At 39.7% G+C, this 26,131-nt stretch overlaps 1 protein-coding gene across 2 annotated transcripts in view; it reads left to right on the top strand.

Annotated features, from left to right (window-relative positions):
- The window catches only part of Dmc1 (DNA meiotic recombinase 1), a 36,519-nt gene extending 10,616 nt beyond the window's left edge, over window positions 1–25,903 (top strand). Inside the window, exons 6-13 of one of the 2 annotated variants that reach the window (XM_055603118.1) lie at window positions 163–204; window positions 3,066–3,138; window positions 6,911–7,002; window positions 7,463–7,536; window positions 7,655–7,769; window positions 8,260–8,320; window positions 23,257–23,373; window positions 25,834–25,903. In XM_055603118.1, the coding sequence (XP_055459093.1) occupies window positions 163–204; window positions 3,066–3,138; window positions 6,911–7,002; window positions 7,463–7,536; window positions 7,655–7,769; window positions 8,260–8,320; window positions 23,257–23,373; window positions 25,834–25,903 (644 nt within the window). The remainder of the gene's footprint in view (window positions 1–162; window positions 205–3,065; window positions 3,139–6,910; window positions 7,003–7,462; window positions 7,537–7,654; window positions 7,770–8,259; window positions 8,321–23,256; window positions 23,374–25,833) is intronic. The other variant, XM_055603119.1, reaches the window with a different exon arrangement.
- The last annotated feature ends 228 nt before the right edge of the window (window positions 25,904–26,131 follow it).

The following is a 26,131-nucleotide window of genomic DNA, read 5'->3' as shown; positions in this document are numbered from 1 at the left end:
TTGTGGAGGGGAGATTGAATCTAGGACGCTGGGCATTTTAGACAAGTGCTCTACCACTAAGCAGCATTCCTAATCCTATGCGGTGTTAATTTTGCTTGTTTAGTGTAAATATCTAAATAGTAACTATATTTTTCTAAAAGTTCTTTTTTTTAAATTTCACAGAATTTCGTACTGGAAAAACTCAGCTGTCTCACACCCTCTGTGGTAAGAACACACACTAAAGTCAATACAGCGGTGATAGAACATTCAGTTACTAGAGCTCTGCTGCTCTGTCTTTACATGATCTTACCCAGGATTATCACATTTTCAAGGAACAAAAGCTCAAGAGGTTAAGTAAACAGTCCATTGTTACACAGATAGTTTTGGAATGTGTGTGTTTGAGGTATTTTTGTCAGTCCTGTGCTATGAACATCTGAGTGGAAGTACAGAGAAGGGAAGTGGTTTATGAGTGAATTGGCAGGAGAAGCGCCCAGTGTGTCAAATTCTTCCTAGTCATCTTATCGGCCTTTTTAAAAAACATAGCAAAGACACAAAATTTATTGAAGGCTAGAATACTTTACTGTCTATGAGATACATTTTGTCTAAAGAGAGGAGTAAAATTAAATTTGGGGCCCAGTAAGATGGCTCAGTAGGTGAAGTCACTTTCTCCAAGCCTGAGAAACTGTGTTTGATCCCTAGAACTGACATGGTAAAAAGATTCCTCCCACAAGTTGTCTGCTGACCTCCACAGATGTGCCATTTCATCATGTCCCTAAGATTAATACATACATAATTGCATATAATTGTGTGTGGGGGGTTCTTTGTTTGTTTTGAGACAAGATCTTACTATGTATGTAGCTCTGCTGAGACCAGGCTGGCTTTTCCTCCCAAGTTCTGGGATTAAAGGTCTATATTACCACATCATATATATATATATATATATTTCTTTTTTTTTTTTTTTTCAAGACAGGATTTCTCTGTGTAATATTCCTGGATGTCCTGCTGTCCTGGACTCACTTTGTAGACCAGGTTGGCCTCGAACTCACAGAGATCTACCTGCCTCTACCTCCCTGAGTGTTGAGATTAAAGATGTGTACCACCACACCTGGCTAAATATAAATTTTTAAAAGAAGTAAGTATATATTTTTTTCTAAAACAAAGTAAATGGGAAATTCTTTATTTACAAAGATTCTATTTGCATTTCTTCTACTTAAATAGGCCTGGTGGTGTATACCTGTAATCCCAACACTCTAGAAGGCAGAGGCAGATCTCTGTGAGTTCAAGGGCAACCTGGTCTACAAAGTGAGTCCAGGACAGCCAAAGCTTCACAGAGAAACAAACAAAAAGGAACATGGAAAAGTAGTTAAAAGAGGGTCCTGATGTGTACCCTAACACACATGAACATGTATACACACAGGCTAGCACAACACACAAACACACACAAGAAAAAACTGGAAAATAGGCAGTATTCTGGAATCAAAATGTCAGTAAATGAAATAATGTGGGTGCCTAGTGTGCAGTACTTTTTATGTCAACAACTGCAGTATAATACATATGAGTTAGGGATGCAGCTCTGTTGATAGTCATATCTAGCACATGAGGCCCTGGGTTCAGTCCTCAGCCTTTATAAACCAGCTCAAGTCTATATGATCTTAGCTCTGAGAGGTGGATCAGCGTTTAAGGTCATCTTTAGCTACATAGTAGGTTAGATGCCAGTTTGAAATATATGAAAATCTGCCTTTTTTTTTTTTTTTTAAAGCAATACTTGGGTTTGGGTAAAGGCTCAGTTTGAGAAAAGTACTTGCCACATAATTGTGAGGACCTGAGTTTGTATGCATAGCACTTTTGTAAAATGCTGAGCACAAAAGCATACACCTATACTCCCAGTGATGGGGAAACTGAGACAGGAAGACTCCTGGCCAACCAATCTAGCAAAATCATTAAGTTCCAGGCTCAATAAGAGATGCTGCCTCCCCATGCTTGGTAGGGCGTGCCTTTAATTCCAACACTTAGGAAGCAGAAACAGGCGCATTTCTGAGTTCCAGGCCAGCCTGGTCTACACAGCAAGTTTCAGTTCAGCCAGAGCTAAGACCTTGTCTCCAAACAAACAAACAAAAAACCCATATTATATTAACTAATGTATTTATTTGTTTTAGGGGCACGTGATGCAATGGCCTGTCTGTGGAAGTGTTCTACTTACCCAGTTCCAGGACAGCCAGGAAAACTCTGTATCAATTAAAAACAAAAGGGGAGGGAGAGATGCTTTCTCACAAAAGGTGGACATATAGGTACACATACATAGGAACAGGTACACATGTCTATAGTACACATACATATATAGTCATGCAAAGTAAATGCACTTAAATATTGATGGCAATTGAAAGGTAACTAAAATAAGTTATTTAGCATAAATTATTTTGTACTTGTTATAAAAATAAAATTAGTAACATTTAAGTTCTAATTCCATTTATTTGGGTGAGTTAACTTTGACAAATGTTTCCTATTGTGAGAGATGTTTAAATTCTCAGTTGAATTATTATCCTGTGTCTTATTTATTGCTGTGAAGAGACACCATGACCATGGCAACTCTTATAAAAGGAAACTTTTAATTTAGGCTGGCTTACAGTTCCACAAGTTTAGTGCATTATCATCACAGCATGAAGCATGGTGGCATGCAGGCAGACAGGGTGCTAGAGCTGAAAATTCTACATCTTGATCCATAAGTAGCAGAAGGAGATTGTGTGCCATACTGGGCATAGCTTAAGCATATATGACTTCAAAACCCACCTCCATACCTACTTCAACCAAGCCTCACCTCCTAATAGTGTCACTTCCTATGGCCACACATTCATACACACGAGTTTTTGAGAGCCATACCTATTCACATCACCACATCCTGGTGGAGTACTTATTTTACCATTGGTTACTAAGGTGGAAGTACAGCAATCTTTTTAGAAGCCAAAGCATCGTTGTTCTTTGCTAAGTTTACTAGCATTGCAACCAGTATAAACTTAATGTTAATTTATGTACTTATTTCTGCAAAGTGTATTCATTCCTGTTAATATTAATTTTTAATTGTTTCCTAGTGACAGCTCAACTTCCAGGAGCAGGCGGCTACTCAGGAGGAAAGATTATCTTCATTGATACAGAAAATACTTTGTAACCCTTTTATTTGAACAAGGCCTAAGGCAGTGTGGGAGAGCAATAATACTACAAAGGATAGTACCTTGATACATTGTTTTTGTAGTAATCCTAGAAACCAAAGATAATGACAGAAGCCAAAGGAACAGCAGTGCAGACCAAGAGCTCACATCACTGCTTGACTTACTTATCTTTACCTCTACATGGTTTGATATAAAATGACAAAACAAAGACATGAGATTAAATTGTATCTTAATAATTCTTAAAATTTCATATCCAAAGATTTTGCCTCAAATAGAGGGAAAGATGTAAAGAACATAAGCATACAGAAAGGAAAGGGTCAGAGCTGTTTGAGACAGGACATGGCAGCTTAATTGATATGAAAGCACTCCAGAATACTCAGGCAGAAAGATGATTTGGGTCTAAGACATGAAGGGCTTTGAAACCAGATGATGGATGTCAATGAGATATTCTTTTCAAAAATCTAGGAAAATAGTAACTTTATCTAGGTTGGAAGCAATAAGAACCAAAAGAAAGCCAGGTATGGTGGTACACACCATTAGTCCCAGCACTCAGGAGGTAAAGACAGGTAGATCTCTATAAATTCAAGGCCGGCCTGGTCTACAGAGTTCCAGTACATGTAGGGCTGTTATACAAAGAAAACTTGTCTCAAAAAGCTAGCAAGTAAACAAGCAGAAAGAACAGGAAACATTAGCAAGAGAAACTATCCAGACAAAGGCTTGAGAAACTACCTGAGTCCAGCAGAATGGTGCTGAGGACAACCAATGTTTCTTGGCAGCGTGTTGAACATGAGAGTCAGGAGGGTGTACAGATTATACTAGGCAATGCTGGGAAAGGGCAGAGTCAGAGATGTGGGTAAACTAACCATAACTTTGATGTGTGCTTGTATTTATGAAGAGGACTAAACTAAATGTACAGTCAAAGGAAGGAGGAACTCTGCGGAGAGCAAGCAAATGGGAAATGTGAAGAAAAGAGAGCAGATGAGAAAGCTCACTGGAGTTGGGAATTATTAGTTCCAGATAACATTTACAGTGGAGTCTGGGGTGATGGAAGCGCCTTGTAAGGAAACAGCAAGAGAGGCAGTGTATAAGTTGGATGGCAGCCATGGTTTGAGGAGGTACCAGGTTCAGAAGATATACTTCTCACTATTGTTTTAACTAGAGGCAAAGGATGAGAATGTTCCCATCCTGCTAAATATGCTTTGTTGTTAACAGGAAACTATTGTACATTAACATTCTTTAGGCTATAAAGGTTTTTGTGTTGTCATCAAGTCCTCTTAATAGTCTCAGCATCTTGCTTTTGTGTTGCTGTAGCACTTTCTTAAGTACTGCTCTCAGGAAGATGATCAGGGTTGTAAAAACAGACCTGATATGTCTGAAGTGCCTTTGCTTTGCCCTCTTCTGGCTGTCAGCTTGGCTGGTCATATAGAAATCCATATGTTGCTTTCCATCCTACAGGGGATTTGCTCCCTCTATCTCCATGACATAGTCTTACTGAATCATACAAATGGTTAAGCCTCTCATATCAAGGCCTGCGTTTTCTGATTTTATGTAATTACCTAGTTCAGAAAATCTTGGATTTCTGAACTATTGTAGAATTTATTATCAAAAATACTCCTGTGGAAGAACTATTTATAGAATGCTGAGAAATCTGGGCATGAGAAGTCTCTGAAGGAGCCTTCTAAGTTGACAAAGGAGGGTAAGATGTTTAGAGCCGTAGCATGAGGGGCTCAGCTGGAATTCAGCTAGGTTCAGAAAGAATTGACATGATGCTCTTCAGAGAGGGAGGAATGGCTCTTGCAGATTAACAATATGGATTTTAATAAGGCAGGAAGAGAATAGTTAGGAGCTAAAGGAAATTCAGGAGGGAAATCTCTCATGTTATTCTCTTGAAGTCTCTCAACCTATACTGCTGACTCTTGATAGTTTTCTTACATTTATATTTTGCTTTGGTATGTTTCAAGCTTATCTAGGGCATGACTATTTATGTTTTCTATAATGCTCTGCATTGATAATGGGTTAGTATGGTTATCAGTTCCATGTTGTATCAATAAATACTTGTAGAATTATTTATACTTCCCCTCAGTGTAAGCCCAACTCTTATTTTTTTTAATTTTTATTTAATCATTTTACATCCCAGTCATAGCACTCTCCCTCTTCTTCTCCTGGCCCCACCCTTCCTCCCTGTTTCCCCTATCCCCACTCCCTTAAGTCCAACTCTTAAGCCTCTGTTAAGATAGTGTCCATGATTTGTAGAAGCTGACGTGAATGACCTTTTGTTGCCTCTTGCCTAGGATGTACAAGGGGTTTAATACCTAACAATGGCATAAACAAAAAAGATAAGTGGGGCAGTAAAGGCACCACATTTAATTGCAGCACTCAGGAGGCAGAGGCAGGCCTATCTCCAAGTTTGAGGCCAGCCTGGTCTATAGAGTGAGTTCCAGGACAACCAGGGTTACACAGAGAAACTGTTGTTTCAAAATAAACAAACCAAAAAACAAACAGAAAAAAAAAAAATGAAAGGAAGGAAGAAAGAAAGAAAAATAAAGATGGCCTTGCTTTACAGCAGCTAACAGTTGGTATTTGATAAAATGCAAACAAAAGTGAAATGAACCTGCATATAGGCATTTTTTTGTTTCTTTTTTTTTTTTTTTTTTTTTGTAGTGTTGCTAGTGGAGATATATTATCTTGGCTGTTATTTTTTTTTTAATTTTTATTTTATTTTATTTTTCTTATTAGTTACATTTTGTTAACTCTGTGTCCCAGCTGTATCCCACTCCCTCATTCCCTCCCCCACCCCACACTCCCTCCCTGGTCTCCTCCCTGCCCCTTTCCAAGTCCACTGATAGGGGAGGACCTCCTCCCCCTTCATTTGACCTTGTTTTATCAGGTATCTTCCGGGGTGGCTGCAAAGTCCTCCTCACAGGATCTCAAGGGCAGGCTCTTTGACCTCCCCACCGCTCCAGGGGAGGAGCAGTCCTGTAAGGCCACAGAGGAGGACTTTTTTGTTTCTTTATTTCACTTGTAACCATGTTAGTCATGAAGGACCAGAGAATAAAGTGTCAATTATTCTCTATAGTTTACCCATTAGTGATTATTAGCATCTTCCAGGGTACCTTTGGGAGTATATGAATTTGCCTCCATAAGAATTTACTAATTTCAGAAAGCTACCAACACCTTTAGAAGATGTATAAAAGCAAAACAAAACAAAAACCTGCTTTGATCATTCCCTTTTAGACCTTTGAGGTTGCTTTTTTATTTTTTTGCCACAAATTATTAGGGGAATGTTAAACTATTTCATATTGAGCCAATGAATAATCTGAAGTGATTTGAATTATAACTCAGTGACATAAGTGTTCTCGAATAGGTCTATTTTTATAGAGCTGAGAACAAAAGAGACTCACAAACCTTAGTTTCTAGTTTTTCTATTTTGTCTATTCTCCACCATAGTCCTAAGCTATTTGTCAAAACTCTTTGTCAGTGCCTTGTAAAATGAGGACACCATAACTAGCTTCTAAACTTATTTTAAAGATTTTTATAACTTAGTATTTAATTTCTGCTCTGCCATGTCTGTGATCCCCACCATCACGTAAGATATTCTGAAGCACTTACGAAAAAAAGCTTCTTAAGTAATCACTAGCATCCAAAATGCCTTTGCAAATGCACTGTTGTGTCTCAGTTGTTTTGCTTGCTGACAGTGCTACCATTTGTAGCCATCTAAACTTTCTTTGGAATTGGTTTATTGGATCCTTAATCTTGGCCCACTCCAGTCGTCCAGACCGCCTTCGTGACATTGCTGATCGCTTCAACGTAGACCACGATGCAGTACTGGACAATGTGCTCTATGCGCGTGCCTATACTAGTAAGAGCCCTGTGCAGTTGCATGTTCGGGTTATGGGAAGGTTGACATTTACCATTTGATGACACAACATTTTCACCTATTTTCAATGTTGTATTTAAAATTTATGCAAATTAGTACACAAATATTATTATCTGTTAAATTCTCGAGGTATTTAAATCCCTACAAATTCTTTATTTGTCCTCTCTGAAATGTAGAGTAACAGCTATTTTCCTATTGTGGTGCTGGGATTGAACCCAGGGTTTCACATGCTGCAGGCATGTGGAAAACCACCAAACTGAAACTCCCCAGAACAACATTCTTTTGGCTGAGGTACTGTTTGCCACATATGCTTAAGCAGATTTTGCAGTCCTGTTTAGTAAAGCGATAAATAGCAGAAAAGAACTCTGCCTGGCTCCCAGACACATGCATGAGCATAGCCTCTGCTTCTAGCGTTTGTAACATTTTCTCTGTTTCCCATCAGGTGAACATCAGATGGAGCTACTTGATTATGTAGCAGCCAAGTTTCATGAAGAAGCTGGTATTTTCAAACTATTGGTACAAGCTTCTAAATAATGTTCACTGACAGCTTTTAGCATGTTATTTTATTCTTCCTAAATAGCCATCTTCCTTATATTTTAAAATCAATGTTTGGTTTTATGTTACTCTTGTGCAGATCATTGACTCGATAATGGCACTTTTTCGAGTAGATTTCAGTGGCCGTGGGGAATTGGCTGAACGCCAGCAAAAATTAGCCCAGATGTTGTCACGACTCCAAAAAATCTCAGAAGGTAGATCTTTAAAATAAAATGGTACTGTCACATAGCATCTGTTGACTATGTTTGCTATAGTATGTTTTACAAAGAAGTTCAGAAGGATGTCAGAGAGTAACATTTTTTAATTACTTTCATGGGAATACAACTATTTAAACTAAGAGGGATTTTGATGTAAATAACAAAAGTGATAACTTTAAGTAATTTTTACTATTAATAAAAAATAGGAAGCTGGACATGGTGGCACATATCATTAATCCCAGCACTTGGGGGGTTGAGGTGGATCTCTGAGTTGAGGTGAGCCTTCCCTACAGAACGAGTTCCAGGACAGCCAGGGCTACACAGAGAAACCTTGTCTTGAAAAACAAAACAAAATAAAAACAAGTAGGAACAAGAGCTTGTTTATAAAATAAACTCGTGGTATAATATTCCTAAACTAAAATCTAAACAATGAACTTTGTCTTTTTATTGCCCTTTTCTTAGTTTCTTAATTTTTTTTTTTCTGCAGAATATAATGTTGCTGTTTTTGTAACCAATCAAATGACCGCGGATCCCGGAGCAACTATGACGTAAGCCCTTCTTTTGTATTTCACAGATATTACTATCAAAAGTTTAGAATATAGATTAAAATCACTTAGAAATAATCAACCTGAGCTGGAGAGATGGCTCAGCTGTTAAAGGCTAGGCTGACAACCAAAAATATAAGAAATAATCAACCTTATCTGGATGTAATATCACATACTTGTAATCCTAACACTTGGGAGACGATGGTAAGAAGACAGAGAACTCAGAATTAGATTGGAGTATGTGATGAAGTCTTATCTCAAAGCAACAACAATAATACTCAACTTTGATATGGACACGTATATCTCAGATGATTTCATTACACAGCACACTGTACTTCATTACTGCTTATAGTGTTTGTTAATCAAGACCTGTTTCTTTCCCCTGTATTCTCTATAGAATAAAGTAGTGTTTTAACTACTTTCATAGGTACTAGCAGCCGATGACATAGGAGTACTGAAGGACAACAAAAAGATCTTAAGGGCTTGAAAGATGACTCAGCAGTTTAGAACACTTTTGTTCTTGCAGAAAACCTTGGTTTGAGCCCCAGCACCTATATGGTGCCTCACAGCTATCCATAATGCCCATCTCGGGGAAATGTAAGCATTAGGCATACACGTGGTTCACATACATACATCCATACATGCAAGCAAAACACTTATGCATGTAAAATAAATCTTAAAAAAGAAAATGATTGCCTGGACTGTAGTGCCACCTTTAATCCCAGCATTCAGGAGGCAGAGGCAGAGGCAGAGCCAGGCCAGCCTGGTCTACAGACTTGAGTTCTAGAACAGCAGAGCTATACAGAGAAACCCTGTCTTGGGGGGGAGGGGAGAAGAAAGAAAAAAAGATCTTAGACAGATAAAAAAAATTACATTCCAGAAACAAACAAGCAAACAGATATACAAGATTGATTTGATTAGATATACAAGAGAGACATCTACAAAAAAATGAACAAACAAAAAACACCAGAGAAGTTTGCTGTTCATGGAAACAATGTCAGTCATATAAAATATATTCAGAATTTACTGAAGTATTTGCACACATACAAGAGTACAGTGAGCAGGGCGTAGTGGCACACTCCTGTAATCCCCCAGCAGTCTGGAAGGCAGAGGCAGGCACATCTCTGTGAGTCTGTGGCCAGCCTGGTCTACAAAGTGAGTCCAGGATAGGCAAACAAGACTACATAAACAAACAAACAAACCAAAACAAACAAACAAACAAACAAACAAACAGAACAGTGGCTCTCTGAAAGATGGCAAGGAATAGCAAAGCAGAGAGAGCTAAAATATGATTGTGAAAACAGAACTCAAAGGAAGGTTTGTTATCACCATCCAGAATGTTTGACTGAATACATGTTGTCAAATAGTCCTGAGTTTATAATGACTTTCAAAAGCTTTTCTTCATTTTACTCAGAAAACTTTTTAGTCAGAGAAAATTTCCAGATTAGCGTAATGAATGCATATGCTGCATTCACTTAGGTCACCAACGGGTGTTGTTTCTCTGCGACACTCTTTCTTCCTCTCCTCCCTACCCCCTCCCAGTGCTTTGAATAGGGCCAGCCCCCATAGACTCATGTGTTTGAATGCTTGGCCATAGAGAGTTGCACTATTAGCTGGTGTGGCCTTGTTGAAGTAGGTGTGTCCTTGTTGGAATAAGTGAGTCACTGTGGGGCAGGCTGTGAGGTCTCCTATGCTCAAGCTATGCCCACTGTGGGACACAGTCTCCTTCTGTTGCCTGCTGATCAAGAGATGGAACTCTTAGCTCCTCCAGCACCATATCTGCTTACACATTGCCATGCTTCTCACCATGACAATAATGAACCCAACCTCTGAAACTGTAAGCCAGCCCCCATTAAATATTTTTCTTTATAAGAGTTACTGTAAACCCCTCCCCCCCCCCCAAGGAGCAGCTACAGAGGAGGACTTTGCAGCCAGTCCTGAAGGTACCTGATAAACCAGGGTCAGATGAAAGGGAAGAAGGTCCTCCCGTATCAGTGGACTTGGAAAGGGACAGGGAGGAGATGAGGGAGGGAGGGTGGGATTGGGAGGGAATGAGGGAGCAGGATACAGCTGGGATACAAAGTTAATAAACTGTAACTAATATTGAAAAAAAAAAGTTACTGTGGCCATAGTGTCTCTTCACAGCAGTAAAATCCTAAATACTTTCTCATTTACATACATGCTGCCATGCACATCTGTGAAATCTTTTTTGTCTATGTACATACTCACAGTCATGCATTGACATATATATATATATATATAACTCTTTTTTGAGAGTTGTCTGGTTTTTTTCTGATTGTTGATATTATTTGTAGACCTTCACATCAACAATGATGCTATCTGTTGTCCAAGTTTCTCTAGTTGTTCTGACAGTGTTATTTATAATTGTAAAGAGGTCATGCATTATGTGTACTTGTTGGGTCTCTTTAGTCTCCTTTAATCAAAATAGCTCCTCAACCTTTTTAAACTTCTATGACACTGATACTCCATTTAATTTAAGCTTATTTATTTTTAACCACATGCATATGTGTATGTCTGTATGTGGTATGTGCACATGTGAGTGCAGGTGCTTATAGAGTCCAGAAGAAGGTGTCAGATCCTACAGGTGGGTTATAAGCATCCCAACAAGGGTGCCCTTCAAGAGCAGCATGTGTTCTTAGCTGCTGGGCCATCTCTCCAGCCCCTTATGACGTTAACTTCTCTCTCTCTGTCTCTCTCTTGTTTGTTTTTGAGACGGGGTTTCTTTGTGTAACAGAGCCTTCAATGTCCTGGTCTTGCTCTGTGGACCAAGGTGGCCCTTCAATTCAGAGATCCTGTTGCCTCTGCATCCTAAGTGCTTGGATTAAAGGCATGCACCATTATGACCAATGTAACATTAACATTTTTTAATAACAGGCCAACTTTCCAGTACTTCTCAATTTGAAGTATCTTTACATTTTTAAAAACCATTTTGTTTATGTGTGTATACACACAGACACAACTTATAGAAGTCAGCTTCCTCTTTCCCCATGTGAATCTGAGAATTAAACTCTGTCTGGCTTTGTGGCAGGTTCCTTTCTCTGCTGAGCTATCTGGCTGACCCTGATTGTTTTTCTCACTGTTTTAAATGTAAAATGCTTTTGACAGGAAAACTACCTAAGTGATATTAGAGCCATCTGAGTACATCACATTAGAAGGCACAACATGGCAGTTTGCCCTGTTATTAAGATGTTAAATTTGGCCAGGCATGGTGGTGCACACCTTTAAACCTAACACTTGAGAAGTAGGCAGATCTCTGCACGTTTGAGACCAGCCTGACCCACATAGCAAGTTCCAGGCCAGACAAAACCACATGGTGAGACCCTGTCTCAAAAAATAAAACAACCAAAACCCAAGATGTTTAGAATGTATTCTTGAGCCAAGTGTGGTGATACACACCTTTAATCCCAGCACTTAGGAGGAAGAGGCAAGTAGATCTTTATAAATTCAAGGTCAGCTGGCTCTATCTACGCAGTTGAGTCCCTGTCAGAAAACAAAACAAAACAAAAAAAAACAAACAACCAAAAAATCCAGCCAACTAAACCAAAAAAGAAAGAAAGAAAGAAAGAAAGAAAGAAAGAAAGAAAGAAAGAAAGAAAGAAAGAAAGAAAGGAAGGAAGGAAGAAAGGAAGGAAGGAAGGAAGAAAGAAAGAAAGGAAGGAAGGAAGAAAGATGATGTTTGTGAAAGTTCTTTATTAGAAAAGACACAAAAATGTCTCTTGGAAAATCAGTAATTTGTGGCTGACTTACTCAGATCATTCAGTATCATATTTTACAATCAGCTTTCACCATTTATTTTAGCACCTGTCAATAATTCTTGTCTAAATTAATCATTTGCTCCAATGTTGCAAAACAAAGTGATTTTACTTTCAACCAAAGCAATGCTTCTATTAGGTGCATATAAAATTATATAAATACTAGCAGATACGTGATATATTAGTACAAATTCTCTAAGTTGTGCTTTAAAATATTTAAAAATATGTGTTTATGTACTTACCTGTTTGTTTTTATTTGTTGTGTGTGTGTGTGTGTGTGTGTGTGTGTGTGTGTGTGTGTGTGTGTGAGTGCCTGCATGTAACTATGTGCAACACTCGGATGCTTGGTGCCCAGTGGGGCCAGAAGATCGCATCAGATTCCCTGGAAATGGAGTTACAGGGGTTTGTGAACCACCATATGGGCGCTGAGAACCAAATCCAGGTCACCTACAAGAGGAGCTGGTGCTCTTCACCACTGAGCTATCTCCCCAGCCCTCTTCAGTCATTTAAAAATTTACCTTAGCACACTGCTGCATCTTTTGCATTTTGATTTATCTTTCAACCTTCAACACTTTTTAAGGGGAAAAAAACTAATGTAGAAAAATATTAACTATATAAATAGTAAAAGAAAAATTAAGATACTGAGGGAACTGAAAGTGTAGCTTAGTGGTAGGATGTGTGCTTAGCATGTGGGAAGCCTTAGGTTCAACTCCTCTTCCTTTCAAAAAATAAATAAAAGATTAAGGAGAAAGCCAGCCATTCATTAGCTCAAATATTTATTGAAAATCTACTAGGTAATAAGATTCTGAGAGTTCATTAGCAAACAAAAGAGATAAAAACCTTTATCTCCACAAAGGACAAAGATAAGTGGTATCCATTTAGCTGTTTAACTCAGTATTTTAAAGTCTTGGTGTATTCTATATCACATCATCTGTAGTATAGTTCTTGAGTGCTTAAAGCAATCTTTTCTCTATGGAGTGTCTTTTGGATACAGGACATGAAGTACTTCACAAAGAGATTAATTTTAAAATAAAAAGAAATGGAAGATTTTTAAGGCTTGCTTTAAAAAGAGAAAATGACTCATTGGCTCAGAGGGAGGAAGTGGGTTGCATTCAGATAAAACAGTACAAGTTAAAGAGCACTGTTCTCTCTTCAGGTGTGGGGAGGGAACACTGAGGAGGCCAAAACTGTCACTCTAGAGTTACAAGGCAAAAAAAATTAGTGGAATTAGGTCAGATAGAGGTTCTTTTTTCTTATGTTTGTAAAAAGTTTCAAAAAGAGTAAAACCATCTTGAATTTACTCCTATAAGACAATGGAGGAAGACTTGAGAGGTTATAGAAAGGAAATAACTGAAGAGGGAGGCAGAGCGAAGAGGTTTATAAAGAGAGCTAAGCAGAGAGCCAGCAACGGTAACAAAGCCTAGTATTTTTGCTGGGTAAGTCTGCTGTGAGACATCTCTTCCACCTAGCCAAGCTGTAAGGAAACAAGGCTCACTATAATTAGTATGCTCTGAAGTATATTAAATTATAACAGTACAGATTAAATACATGTCTTCATGTAAAGCACAAAATTACCACATCTAAATTAAGGGGGGGGGACAGTTTTAAACTAAAGGATGCTGTTAGAAACAGCAAATGCTGTTAGAAACCCTCCCATAAAGAAAATATCTTTGTTTCTTGGTGTTGAGGAACTCCAAGCTGCAGCTCGCCTAGAGCCTGTCAGAGAAATATCACTATAATTGGTATGAATCCCCAAGTACACTGACAATAATTGAGGCTTGTATCCCATGCATTATACTTGATGGCACATCGTATTAAAAAAGAACAAAATTATAGAGGCAAGGAGCTGCTCTATGATACAGCAGAGCAGCGGCTCCTAGATAAGCTACAGATTCAGACTTTAGGGTTGGAACAATCCAGCCCATGAATCCTAGAGATAACAAGTCAGAGGATAGGCCTGAGAAGCTGCACAGCAGGGCAAATGAGCAGCAAAAGACACCATGATGTCACACCTACTTCTGTTGTGTCTGTGTTTCTTTTGTTTTTCCCCTGAAACAGGGTTTCTCTGTGTAGCCTTGGCTGCCCTGGACTTACTTTGTAGATCAGACTGGCCTCAGAGATCCACCTGCCTCTGCCTACCAGAGTGCAGGGATTAGAGGTATGTGTCACCATGCCCAGCTATGTCTGTGTTTCTTAAACAAAAAGCCTTCCAGAACATTTGCAGTCTTCTGGAGGCATCACTTACTCATTAAGCATGGCAACTTATGACTTAACATTGTCAGCTTAAATGAAGAAGTAATATGTTTAGGTCACTAGCATTGTGACCTTATGCAAAATGTTTATGTTATTTGAACCTCATTCTTCCCTTCATTCTCCTACCGCCTAATTAAGAGAACTTATACTTACTAATTACTTACCATGCACCAGGAGCTTTTCTGCATAATCTTATGTAATTCTCATGTAATTCTGGTGTAACTCAGCCCCCTTCCCCCTCCCTGTGCTTTCTATTAAGCCAGTCTCAATATGTGGTTGGACCTCTCCCTATCCCACCCAAATAAGAATTCCAAATTCAAAAGATGGGGCTGAGGGGTGGAGGGTGTAGACTTTTATTTTGTATGTATGTGTATTTTGGGAGCAGACAGAAAGGATGGATGTATTATTACTTAACAACAACTACTACTACTACTCCTGTTATGGGTCAGGAATAACCACACACTGTCCAGACTCAGATTGATGGAAGTTTATTGAATGATGGGCAGACTGACCCATCAGGGACACAATCTGGGCTTGTGGTCTATTTCTAAGGAAGGCTTTTTACATGAAAAACCATAACCAGGTGACCAAGTGTAGTAACGGGGGAAGGGCAGCATTACATCAATTTGACCAATTAGACAAAGCATTTAAGGCTGATTGGCTAGGATATAGGTTTGGGGAACTTTCGAGTTCCCCACCTTTCTGGGAGAAAGGAACATGGCAAGATATTGTGGCTTTGTTTAAATGAACATATATCATTAATTCAAGCAGAACATTCAACCAGTCTTGGATTGTAAGTAAAAGACTATTCAAGTTCTCAGACAGGCAGAGCCTGAGAACCTGAACTTAATTCCACCTTATGATCAAAATGAAGACTTAAAAAGTGCTTTTGTTATGCTAAAGATGAAAGCAGATGTTAACAGAGGAGCTACAGTTATGCTAAGAACTAGAGTAGGTCTCAATGGAGGAGCTATAGAGTTTAAGCAGGTTACAACACTGCTACTACTTTCTCCTCTTCCTTTTCCTTCTTCTCCTCTCTTCTTTTTGAGAAAGCCCTGGCTGTCCTAGAACTTGCTATGTAGACCAGGCTGGCCTCAAACTCGGAGAGTTCCATCTACCTCTGCCTCCTGAATGCTGCGACTAAAGGCATGTGCTACCACGCCTGGCTAACAAAACTTCTTATGCATACTCTTTTTTTTTTGGGGGGGGGGGGCAGGGGGTAGGAACTGAGACACGGTCTCTCTATGTAATCCTGGCTGGACTAGAACTCACTGTGTAGACCAGGCTGGCCTCAAGGCTCAGAAGTCTGCCTGCCTCTTCCCCCTGAGTATTGGAATTAAAAGTGTGCCCCACCATACCTGGCCATACTGTTTAATAAACCATCTCTTCTCTTAAAAATTCTCTTTTGGCTGTATTCTTTTTTGTCCACACTTTACTTATTTTTAAAGCTTCCTCCTCATTATGTTTCATTCTTTTTCTCCTCAATCCCCTTCTTAGATTTCCACCTTGACCCTGCAAGTCAAAAACACTAAAAGTCTCATTCATTATCCCTCTGACTTGCCCTAACCTATGACCTGGATCTACATGCTGACCACAATTTAAGATGGTATCATGTATATTCCTAATTTATACAAGCAGGTGACTCTGCATATATACTGTTTGCCCAATCATACAACTAAAACTAAGGAAGCCAGGATCTGAGCCAAGTATATCTTTGATGTTGAAGTTGGGCAGTTTGATGTTTGAAGTTGCTCCTTGGGCAGGAAGATGTAGTTTAGTGGTAGAATATTTGCCTAGTATCTTAGTTAGGGTTTCTAATGCTGAGATGAAACACTATACCAAAGCAAATTGAGGAGGAAAGGGTTTATTTGCCTTACACTTCCACAACACTGTTGATCACTGAAGGAAGTCAGGACAGGAACTTAAACAAGGCAGGAACCTGGAGGCAGCAGCTGCTTCAGAGGCCATTGAGGGGTACTGCTTACTGGTTTGCATTTCGTGGCTTTTTTATAGAACCCTGAACCATCAGCCCAGAAATGGCACCACCTATAATGTTCTTGATCCTCCTCCATTAATCATTAATTAAGAAGAAAATGCCTTACAAACTTGGATAAACCTGATTTTGTTGTTTTGTTTTGTTTGAGACAAGATTTCTCTGTACAACATCCTTGGCTGTCCTGGAACTCGCTCTGTAGACCAAGCTAGCCTCAAATTCATAGAGATCTGCCTGCCTCTGTCTTCCAAGTGCTGAGATCAAAGGTGTGTGCCAGCACACCCAGTGTACAACCTGATCTTATGGAGGCATTTTCTTAAATGAGGTTCCCTCCTCTGAGATGACTTTAGCTTATGTCAAGTTGACATGAAACTAGCCAGCACACTGCCATGCATAGGGCTCTGGGGTTTAGTCCTTTTGCTGTTGTCCTCCTCCTCCTTTTTCACCACCCCCATCCTCACAACATCAACAAGAACAATACAAACAAGAAAGAAAAGAAGAGAGCTGGAGAGATGGCTCAGTGGTTAAGAGCACTGTCACATGGTGGTTCACAATCATCTATAATGGGATCTGATGGCCTCTTCTGGCCTGTAGGTGTACATGCAGATAGAGCACTCATACACTAAATAAATAAATCTTAAAGAAGGAAAGAAAAGGAAGGAAGGAAGGAAGGAAGGAAGGAAGGAAGGAAGGAAGGGAGGGAGGGAGGGAGGGAGGAAAGAAAAGAGCGAAGCTGATGCTTCTTAGTTTCATCTTGGAACTGTTCTTATGCCCTCAGCTAACTTGGAATTGGAAGACCAGAATGATAGAATATGCCATGTCCTGTTCAACCAAAGTGGGAAAATCTCTTTTAGTTCCTCCTTATTACTAATATCTATTCCCACTGGCTCCCTCATCCTCCTGAGAAAAAGAGGAAAGAAGAGAAGAAAATGTAAAAGGCTATAGGAGGGACGTGGGAGGCTTTCTGATGCTGTTAACTTGGTCAGAAATAGATGTAAATTAAAGCTCTCTAGAAGAATGCAGGGTGTTGTGCCACCTTCTTGTACGTCACCTCAAGACTGACTGCCGCAACATTCAGGAAGTGCAGACACTTTAAGAAAATATTCTTGGACTATGTTTCTTTGAAAGTTGACTGTTTAAATCAAATAATTACTGCCATTTACTGAAGATATCTTATGTGGTAAGTTTGCTCTCAGGGTAGAGCAAATGTGAATAAGTGAGCAGCCGTGTTTCCTGGTACATGGTGGCTCCCATAAGTTATTCATAGTATCTTGAGTTCTCACAACAGTTCTAAAAGGTCAGGAGTTCACCCCAGTCCCCATTTTACTATGAAAGAAACTGAGGTAAAGTAAATAGGTAGTAAATGTTTGACTCACAATTAGGAAAGCAGATAAATAATAGCTGTAGTCATTAGACTAATGCTTTACCTGAATTATTTCATCTTATTCTCACAGTTGTCCTACCAGTTAGAACTATCATGATTCCCCATGAAGAGTCAGAAACAGAATGGTTAAACAGTCACAGGGGTCCAACTATTCTAGTGAAATGACCACTGTTCAGGCCCTCTGCCTTTAAGCAAAGGATCCTTCTCTCAGCAGAGACTTAAAGCTAGCACATGAGGCTTAGCAAAAAAGACAGAGGACTAGTCTGATAAGGAAAATTCATGTGACCAGTGAGTACACTCTCCCCACACATAGACCTCTAGCAGAATCCAGTTTGTTTTAAAGATTTACATATACAATGTTCTGCCTGCTAGCCAGCAGAGGGCACCAGATCTCATTATAGATAGTTGTGAGTCACCATATGATTGCTGGGAATTGAACTCAGGACCTCTGGAAGAGCAGTCAGTGCTCTTAACCTCTGAGACATCTCTCCAGCCCTCCCCCCCCCCCAATTTTTAATCTAAAGATGAAATCGAGGTAAAGTGAAATACAGATGACTTAAAAGAATGTCTTTGTTTTATATGAAAAGCCTATGAAAGACTCAGGAAATCTTGGTTCAGTGGCATTCCTAAACTTACGTTTTATATAAACATTTTATATATGTGTACATGTGTTCCTTTTGCTGGATGGAATTTTGTGTCTTTTACTTAGTTTCAAGTGTTGGTGATATATATAATAAGTGTTAAAGGCTATAACTTCTGCACACAATTGTTCGCAGAATTGTTGACAGAACAAACAAAATTTGAATTTATTCTCTCAAAGATAAGGCTGCTGATATTACATAATCTATTTTGATTAAATATCTCAAAGTTTGAGACATTTTGATAAAATTTTTTAACTATAATATCATTCCTATATGTTTCACAGCCCTTTTGAAAAGCCTATAATAATTTCCCATATAGCTCATCTGCCTTTGGAGAAGGCATTGCTACTGTTCAACCTCTACCTGGAACCATCAAGAACAGGCAGTAGACCCTCTTCTCATGCTGTGGAGGGGGTCACATTAGTAAGAGCAAACAGTAATTTGCTAAAAAGATCTTGGGTATTTATCTAGAAGCTCCACCGTGCCACCTGTGGTCAGGTTGCCAGAACAGACAGTAGGAGGATTACTTCAACTGGGAGAGCTGGAAAACTGTCTCTTTTATATTTGTCTTTATTTTTAATTTATATATGTTTTATTTTATCTTTGAGACAGGGTCTCACACATAGCCCTGGTTATCCTGGAACTCCTGTGTAGAGCAGGCTGGCTTTGAACTCACAGAGATTTACCTGCTTCCACCTCCAGAGTGATGGGATTAAAGGTGTGTGTCACCATGCTCAACTTTACATTTGCCTTTCTGTTGGAAACTTTTTCAAACATTCTTTGGTGTATAGTTTCAAATACAAGCCTGTGTCCAGAAAGACCTAGATTAGGGAGACACAAATTATCTTCTCTGTGTTCATTGCAGTGCTCCTGAAAGCCCTTCATGTGAAACACAGTTGTCTAGACATTCGATGAATAAGGATTATTTAAAATAACAGTGAAGGATGTTTTCTCTTTCCCTTTGTGATGCTAGGATGCTTTGCACATGCTAGGCAAGAACGCTATCCCTGAACTACACCCCCAGGCCAGGAGCATTCTTTAATAGACAAATAACACACTATGGCAGAAGACCACAGAACTACAGGTTCCTAGAAGGAGGCACCTGAAGAATGCATAGGAAATACCTGAGTAAACCCATTAGAGAAAGAGACTTTAATTTCAGAGGTAGAATTATGTGCAAAGGCATCAAGTGTATAAGAGGACTTACTTGAACAACAACAACAAAAAAAAAAAATCTTTTGAATGTAAGAGGAGAAACTGAGTACAACTGTAGTTAAGTTTGTAAGTAGTTATGTTAGGTTTCCACTGCTATAACAAACACCTGAGCTGGGCAGTGGCGGTGCATGCCTTTAATCCCAGAACCTGGGGAGGCAGAGGCAGTGGATCTCTGTGAGTTCAAGGCCAGCCTGGTCTACAGAGTGAGTTTCAGGACACCCAGGGTTACACAGAAAAACTCTGTCTCAAAAAAAAAAAAATAGTATATAGTAGTACTAAAGGCAGAATATAAATAAATCAGGGCTGGAGAGGGTGTAGTGGTTAAAGTGCATATTATACAATTATAAGAACAAGTTCAGCAGTGAGGGGAGGAGACTGGTGGCTCACTAGGCTTGCTGGCTTCCATCCTGACCAAGTAAAAGAAGCCCAGGTTCAGGGAGAGACACTGCCTCAAAGAAATATGTGGAGAGTGATAGAGGGAACCTGCTTCTGGCATTTGCACATTCACAGCACATACATGCACACACATAAATATATGTGCATACAGTAACAGACACACACAAATAAACATATTCTAAAAAGAAGCATAAATCGTTGTTACAGGTTCAGCCAACATCTGACTACTACTATTTCTTCTTCTTCCTTCTCCTCCTCCTCCTCTTCTTCTTTTTTGAGACAGGATTTTTCTGTGTAGATGTAGACTTGCTTGTCTTGGAACTCACTCTGTAGACCAGGCTGGCCTCAAACTCAGAGATATTCCTGTCTCTGCCACCCTAATGCTAGGATTAAAGATGTGTGCTTCCACTGCCTGGCTACACTGACTTCTTGACTGTTAGCCTCAATTACTTGGCTACTGCTTTCTTCATAGAGTTTCATTAAAAACTGTTCTTGTGGAGCAGGAAAGATGGCTTAGAAGTTAGAAGTATTTCCTGCTCTTCTAGGGGACCAGAGTTTCATTCCTGGCACTTACATTAGGTAGCTCACAACTGCCTGTGGCATATGTATACAAAAATGATAGATAGATAGATAGATAGATAGATAGATAGATAGATAGATAGATAGATAGATAGATACATACATACATACATACATACATACATACAAACATAGAAATTTTAAAACGTGTTCTTGTTCCTACAACCTATCTTAAGCAACTTCATACAATCCCAGATAGGCAGCTCTGGTCTAGCCTCAGAACTACATAGTCAGTCATAGAAGTTTTATCTCCAGAGAGCTTCTCTCTGGCCAACCTATAGACTACATATTTACTCTTATACCAGTCAGCCATATCCTCAGTACACCAAGGCTTAAATTTAAAGTGACCCCAAACCCTGAACACTGTCATGGAGCAAGCATGATTTATATTGAGTTGAAACTGTGTTCTTGCAGAATTAAGCAATTATGCTGTGTCACAATTTATTCTAATCAAATATAAGCTGTTTATGCTCACCTTCCTTTACTGCTGACTATTGAGTCTATGTTTTTTGCTAGTTGATAATTATGTTAAGTCTTTTCTTCATCCTATTAATATAGTATGTTGTTTGTTGCTTTATTGAATCACCACCCTTGGCATTTCTGGGATCAATTCTGCATGGTCATGGCATATACTCCTTTCAGCATGCTGGTGAATTCAATTTGCTGGTACTTTGTTGAGGTCTTTTGTGACTATGATCTTTTTGAAGCACTGGCATTAGGCTTATTAAGAAATGTTCAGGTGGGGCTGGAGAGATGTCTCAGTAGTTAAGAGAACCAACTGCCTTTCCAGAGGACCTGAGTTTAATGCCCAGCACCCACATGGCAGCTTACTCCTGTCTGTAACTCCAGGATCAAACACCCTGACACAGACATGTATGTAGGCAAAGCACCAATCCACATAAAATTAAAATAAATAAATAATTTTTAAATGTTCAGGAGCTGGGTATGGTAGTACATGCCTGTAATCCCAGCACTCAGGGAGGCAGAGGCAGGTGGATCACTGTGAGTTCAAGGCCAGTTTGGTCTACAAAGTGAGTCCAGGACAGCCAAAGCTACACAGAGAAACCCTGTCTCAAAAAAAAGCAAACAAAAAAATGTTGTTTAGGGCTCAGTGGACTAGAATGCATACTGTGTTTGCAGAGAATCTGGCTTAGGATACCAGAATACACTTCAGGTGGCTCACAACTGCCTGTAACTCCAGCTCCAGGGGATCTGATGCCTCTTAACTGCATGGACAACTGTACCCACATACACATAATTTTCAGAATAAAGAAAGTTCCCCTTTTTAGTTTTTTTAAATTTTTTGTTTTGTTTGTTTTTGAGTAATGGTTTCTCTGTGTAGCCTTGACTGTCCTACTCACTATGTAGACCAACCTGGCCTTGAACTCTGAGAGATCTTGTTGTTCGTTTGTTTTCTGCCTTTTTTTTTTTCCCCCCCTAGACAGGGTTTTTTTGTGTAGCCCTATCTGCCCTGGAAAGTTTGTTCTACTGTAGGCCAGTAATATAGTTTGTTGTTTGTTCTACTGTGGCCTTGTTCTACTGTGGCCTTGAACTCACAGAGATCTGCCTGCCTCTTCTGCCAGAGTGCTAGGGTTAAAGGCTTGTGCCACCACTCCTGGCTGTTTGTTTTTTGTTTTTTCTTAGACAGTGTTTCTTTATGTAACAAAGCCCTGACTGTCCTGGACTTGCTTTGTAGACCAGGCTGGCCTCAAACTCACAGAGATCCCCTGCCCCTGCCCCTGCCCCTGCTCCTGCCCCTGCCTAGTGCTAGGATTAAAGGCATGTACTGCCACCACCCAGTTTATAAGGAGAATTTTTAACCTCAATAGTTGAATTAAAATATTGTCTCTCTTTCTTGGTGGTTCTGGGAGTTGAACCCAGGGCCTTGGGAATACTAGGCAAGTACTCTACCTTTATCCCTATATTCCTAGCCCTCTTGTTTGTGTTTTTTCAATATTCATGTGTTGATTTTTTTTGTTTTGTTTTTTATTGCTAGATGTTGGACCCCGGGCCTCAAGCATTCTAGGAAAGTGTTTTAACGCAGCCTTCAATAGTAATTTCTTTCAAGCAGAGCATGAACTATAAGCTGGTGTGTTAGTGCACAGCAGTAGCCATATTATTCAAATGGCTAAGGCAGGAGGATTATGAGTTAGAGACTAATCTGAGCTACAAAGCCTAATCTCAAAAAAAAACAAAAATAAAAACAACAAAAAAGGAACTGTTTATCTGGGACTCTCAGAAGCCTAAATTAGATGGCAATTGGTTAGTAGCTCTAAACATTGCCCTCCACTGTTTGCAAATAAGCCTCTCTCTTTGTTTTAGAATATAGATCTGGGAGCTAGGGAGATAGCTCAATTGTAAAATATTTGCTATACAAACATTAAGGACGTGAATTTAATCCCTAACACCTACATAAAAAGCCAGTCACAGTGGCAAAGGTGTGTAATCTCAGTGCTGAGAGACAGAGACAGGCCCATTTTAGGCTCACTGGCCAGTCAGCCTAGCTTAAGCAGCAAGCCTACCAGGCTCCAGAGAGAGCCTATCTCAAACATAAGGCATACCTGAGGTTGATCTCTGAAATCGGTACACACACAAAGAATACACAGCTACACCATGCCTACCATCCTTCCCACAGAGCCTGCCTCTTCCTGGCAAGTACCACTGTATATCCAAATGAATCCTAAAGAAGTGTTTTATTGATTCAGCTTCCAGGCAGATCCTAAAAAACCAATTGGCGGACATATTCTGGCTCATGCTTCAACAACGAGAATAAGCTTGAGAAAGGGAAGAGGAGAACTGAGGATTGCCAAGATTTATGACAGGTATCTATTTGTTCTTCAGATCCTGTGCATGTGCCTTTAACAGAATTGCTACCACTGAGAAACTATACTTACTCCCTGGCAGATACTATTTGCTTGAATTTCCTTCTCAAATATTATGTCATTGTTCAGGAAGTACCTCCTGTGTACTCTGTACTAGGGACCTTGGGGTTCCATAGTCACATTTATTAGTGTCTGATATTTCGGAGCATATAGTGAAGCAAGAATGAAATCACATCTACTTCAGATGAAGGCTGTTATGTTTTTATATACAATATAAGATATATTCTTCTTTCTTTTGTCCAGGTTAACACCATTCCTTTTTAGATGTCAATTTAGATATCACTTTTTTGAACCCGGTATGGTGGTACTCATCTATAATCCCAGCTCAGGAGACTAAGGCAGAAGATTGTAATTATAGACCAGAATGGCCTCCATAGTAAGATAGTATCTCAAAATTAATTAATAAAGAGCTGGGGGTGTTGTCTTAGGCCTGTAAACCAGAACTTGGGAGAGGATGGTGAGGCACGATAATTGTTGCAAAATTGAGACCAGTCTGGGCTGTGTAGTGAGTTCTAAGCCAGCCTGGGCTACAGATTGAAAACCTAGCTCCAAAATTCCCTAAAACAAGGACTAGAGGTATAGTTCAGTGTGCTTACCTGATTTATGTAATACCCTCAGTGGGTTCCGTCCCCACTGGAAAAATTAATTTAACTAATTAAATATCACTTGCTCAGGGAAACTTTGCCTGTAGTACGAGGCAGGCATTCTACCAACTGATCTTTCCCCACCCAGTCCTCGTTTTTTTGAAGGAGAGAGCTTCAAAAAATTATGAGCCCAGGTGGTCTTAAGCTGGTGCCCTCCAGTGAAGGCACTGCCAGGAGTGCTCCTGCCTTAGAGTCTTCGCCCACTTGTTTCTTGGCCTGGAGTAACCCGCCCTACATCCCTTCTCCTAGTCTTCTCATCTACGTCAAGCCTTCGGTCAAATGTTGCCTTCTCCAGGATGGGGGATGGCTCAGTGGGTAAAGTACTGCTACACAAGCAGGAGGACTGAGTCTGGAGGAGCCTCAGTGGTGTTCACATAGAGCTGGGTGTGGTGGTGTGTATCTACAACCCCAGCACTGGGAGAACATTGGGGCTCCAGGGGATCGCCCACCAAGTGCAGCTGAAAGAGAGGGATCCAGATTTAGGAAAGACCCTGTCTTAAAAATGAGGTAGAGACTGATGTCAACTTTTAGCTTCCACATATCATACACATAACTAGCAAGTGCACACACACACACACAACTGTTACCTTAGCTGCGTAAAGCGAGGCAAGAGGATGAGTTCAGTGCCAGCCTGATCTACATAGTAAGATCCTCTCTAAAAAAAGAAAGAAAGAAAAAAAAACCTAATTAATCCCAGTACTCGGGAGGCCAACCTGGACTACATAGTGAGTACCAGGACAGCCAGGAATGCATAGAAAGACTCTATCTCAAGGGGAGGGGGGGCTGTGAGTGTAGCTAGGTGGAAGACCACTCGTCCAGCATGTTCAAGACTGAGTTCGGTTTCCAGCACTACACACAAAACAAAGAGAGCAAAAAGTTATTTGCTTAACAACTGGCCGCCTAGTGCCCACACAGCTTACCGCCCTTACTCAGCTCTATTTTTCTTTCTCCATAACACTAATCTTTTACCCTAACACATGGATTAGTGTGGGATCAGGCTTAGGTCCTAAAGACTTATCAGTAAGTGCCTCTACTGCTGAGCCATCTCACCAGCCCATGTCAAACCCTTTAAGTCACCAGTTAGTGAAAACTAATAATGATTTATGACTAAATCAAAAGAAACTCAGAGTACCACACATGTTTACTCAAATAGGGAATGCAGAAATGAATCCATTGATCAAAAGTTAGTCAGTATCCACAGTTCAGTATTCAATGCTATTCTGTCTTCATAATTTATATTTCTATGAACAGGTAGAATTGCACTAGTTGCAGTTAATGACAACACAGATGCATGGAGTCCTCATAGAACCAGGTAACTGAAGGACATGCTAGACAACCAGCTTTCCATTGCAGGTGCTCAGGACTTTCCTAGCTTATTTCAAAGCCTTTTTAGCTTCCCCGATGTTAGCAGAGCCTGAAGAGAGATGCACCCCAAGAAGTGAGACAAGCCCCACAGGAGCTACGCCACAGGCCTCAAACTACCCTGAAAGAACAGCCAGTTTATCCTTACTTGCCTGTTTCTAAGTTTGGGAGTAATTTTTCTTGACATTCAAAACCTTATATATAGAAGTTGTTTAACAAATGTTTGCGAGGGTTGATAACACTGCTAGGTAAGTTCTATAGTCCACATTTAGCTGTACCAGCGCTGCAGTGTCTCTGGAGACTCAGACTGATGGAAACGTGATGACTGTGACATGTGCACAGTATTTATAGAAACAGAGCTTTTTATAAACTTCTGTTCCCTTGTATTCTGTAGCCCTGAGATGCCTGAAAATGAAGCCACCTTCGCAATAACTGCTGGAGGGATCGGGGATGCCAAGGAGTAGGTGGGGAATCGGTACAGATTGCTTCTTGCTGCTTATTAGGAGCTGGAGAAATGGAAAAGCAGTCTTGAATTTACATCTTGAAATAAGAGTTTTATTTTTTCTGTGTTATTAAAGGAAAGTCAGCAAAAGAGATTTAAAGCTTATATTTATCTTAAAAGTTCCTGCCTGATATGTAACCAACTATATATATATATATATATATATATATATATATATATATATATATAT

Source organism: Psammomys obesus, unplaced genomic scaffold, assembly GCF_907164565.1.
Source record: "Psammomys obesus unplaced genomic scaffold, mPsaObe1.curated_primary_1811, whole genome shotgun sequence".
Taxonomy (NCBI): domain Eukaryota; kingdom Metazoa; phylum Chordata; class Mammalia; order Rodentia; family Muridae; genus Psammomys; species Psammomys obesus.
Note: the sequence above shows the minus strand (reverse complement) of the source record. Positions and strands in the feature narration are given on the sequence as shown.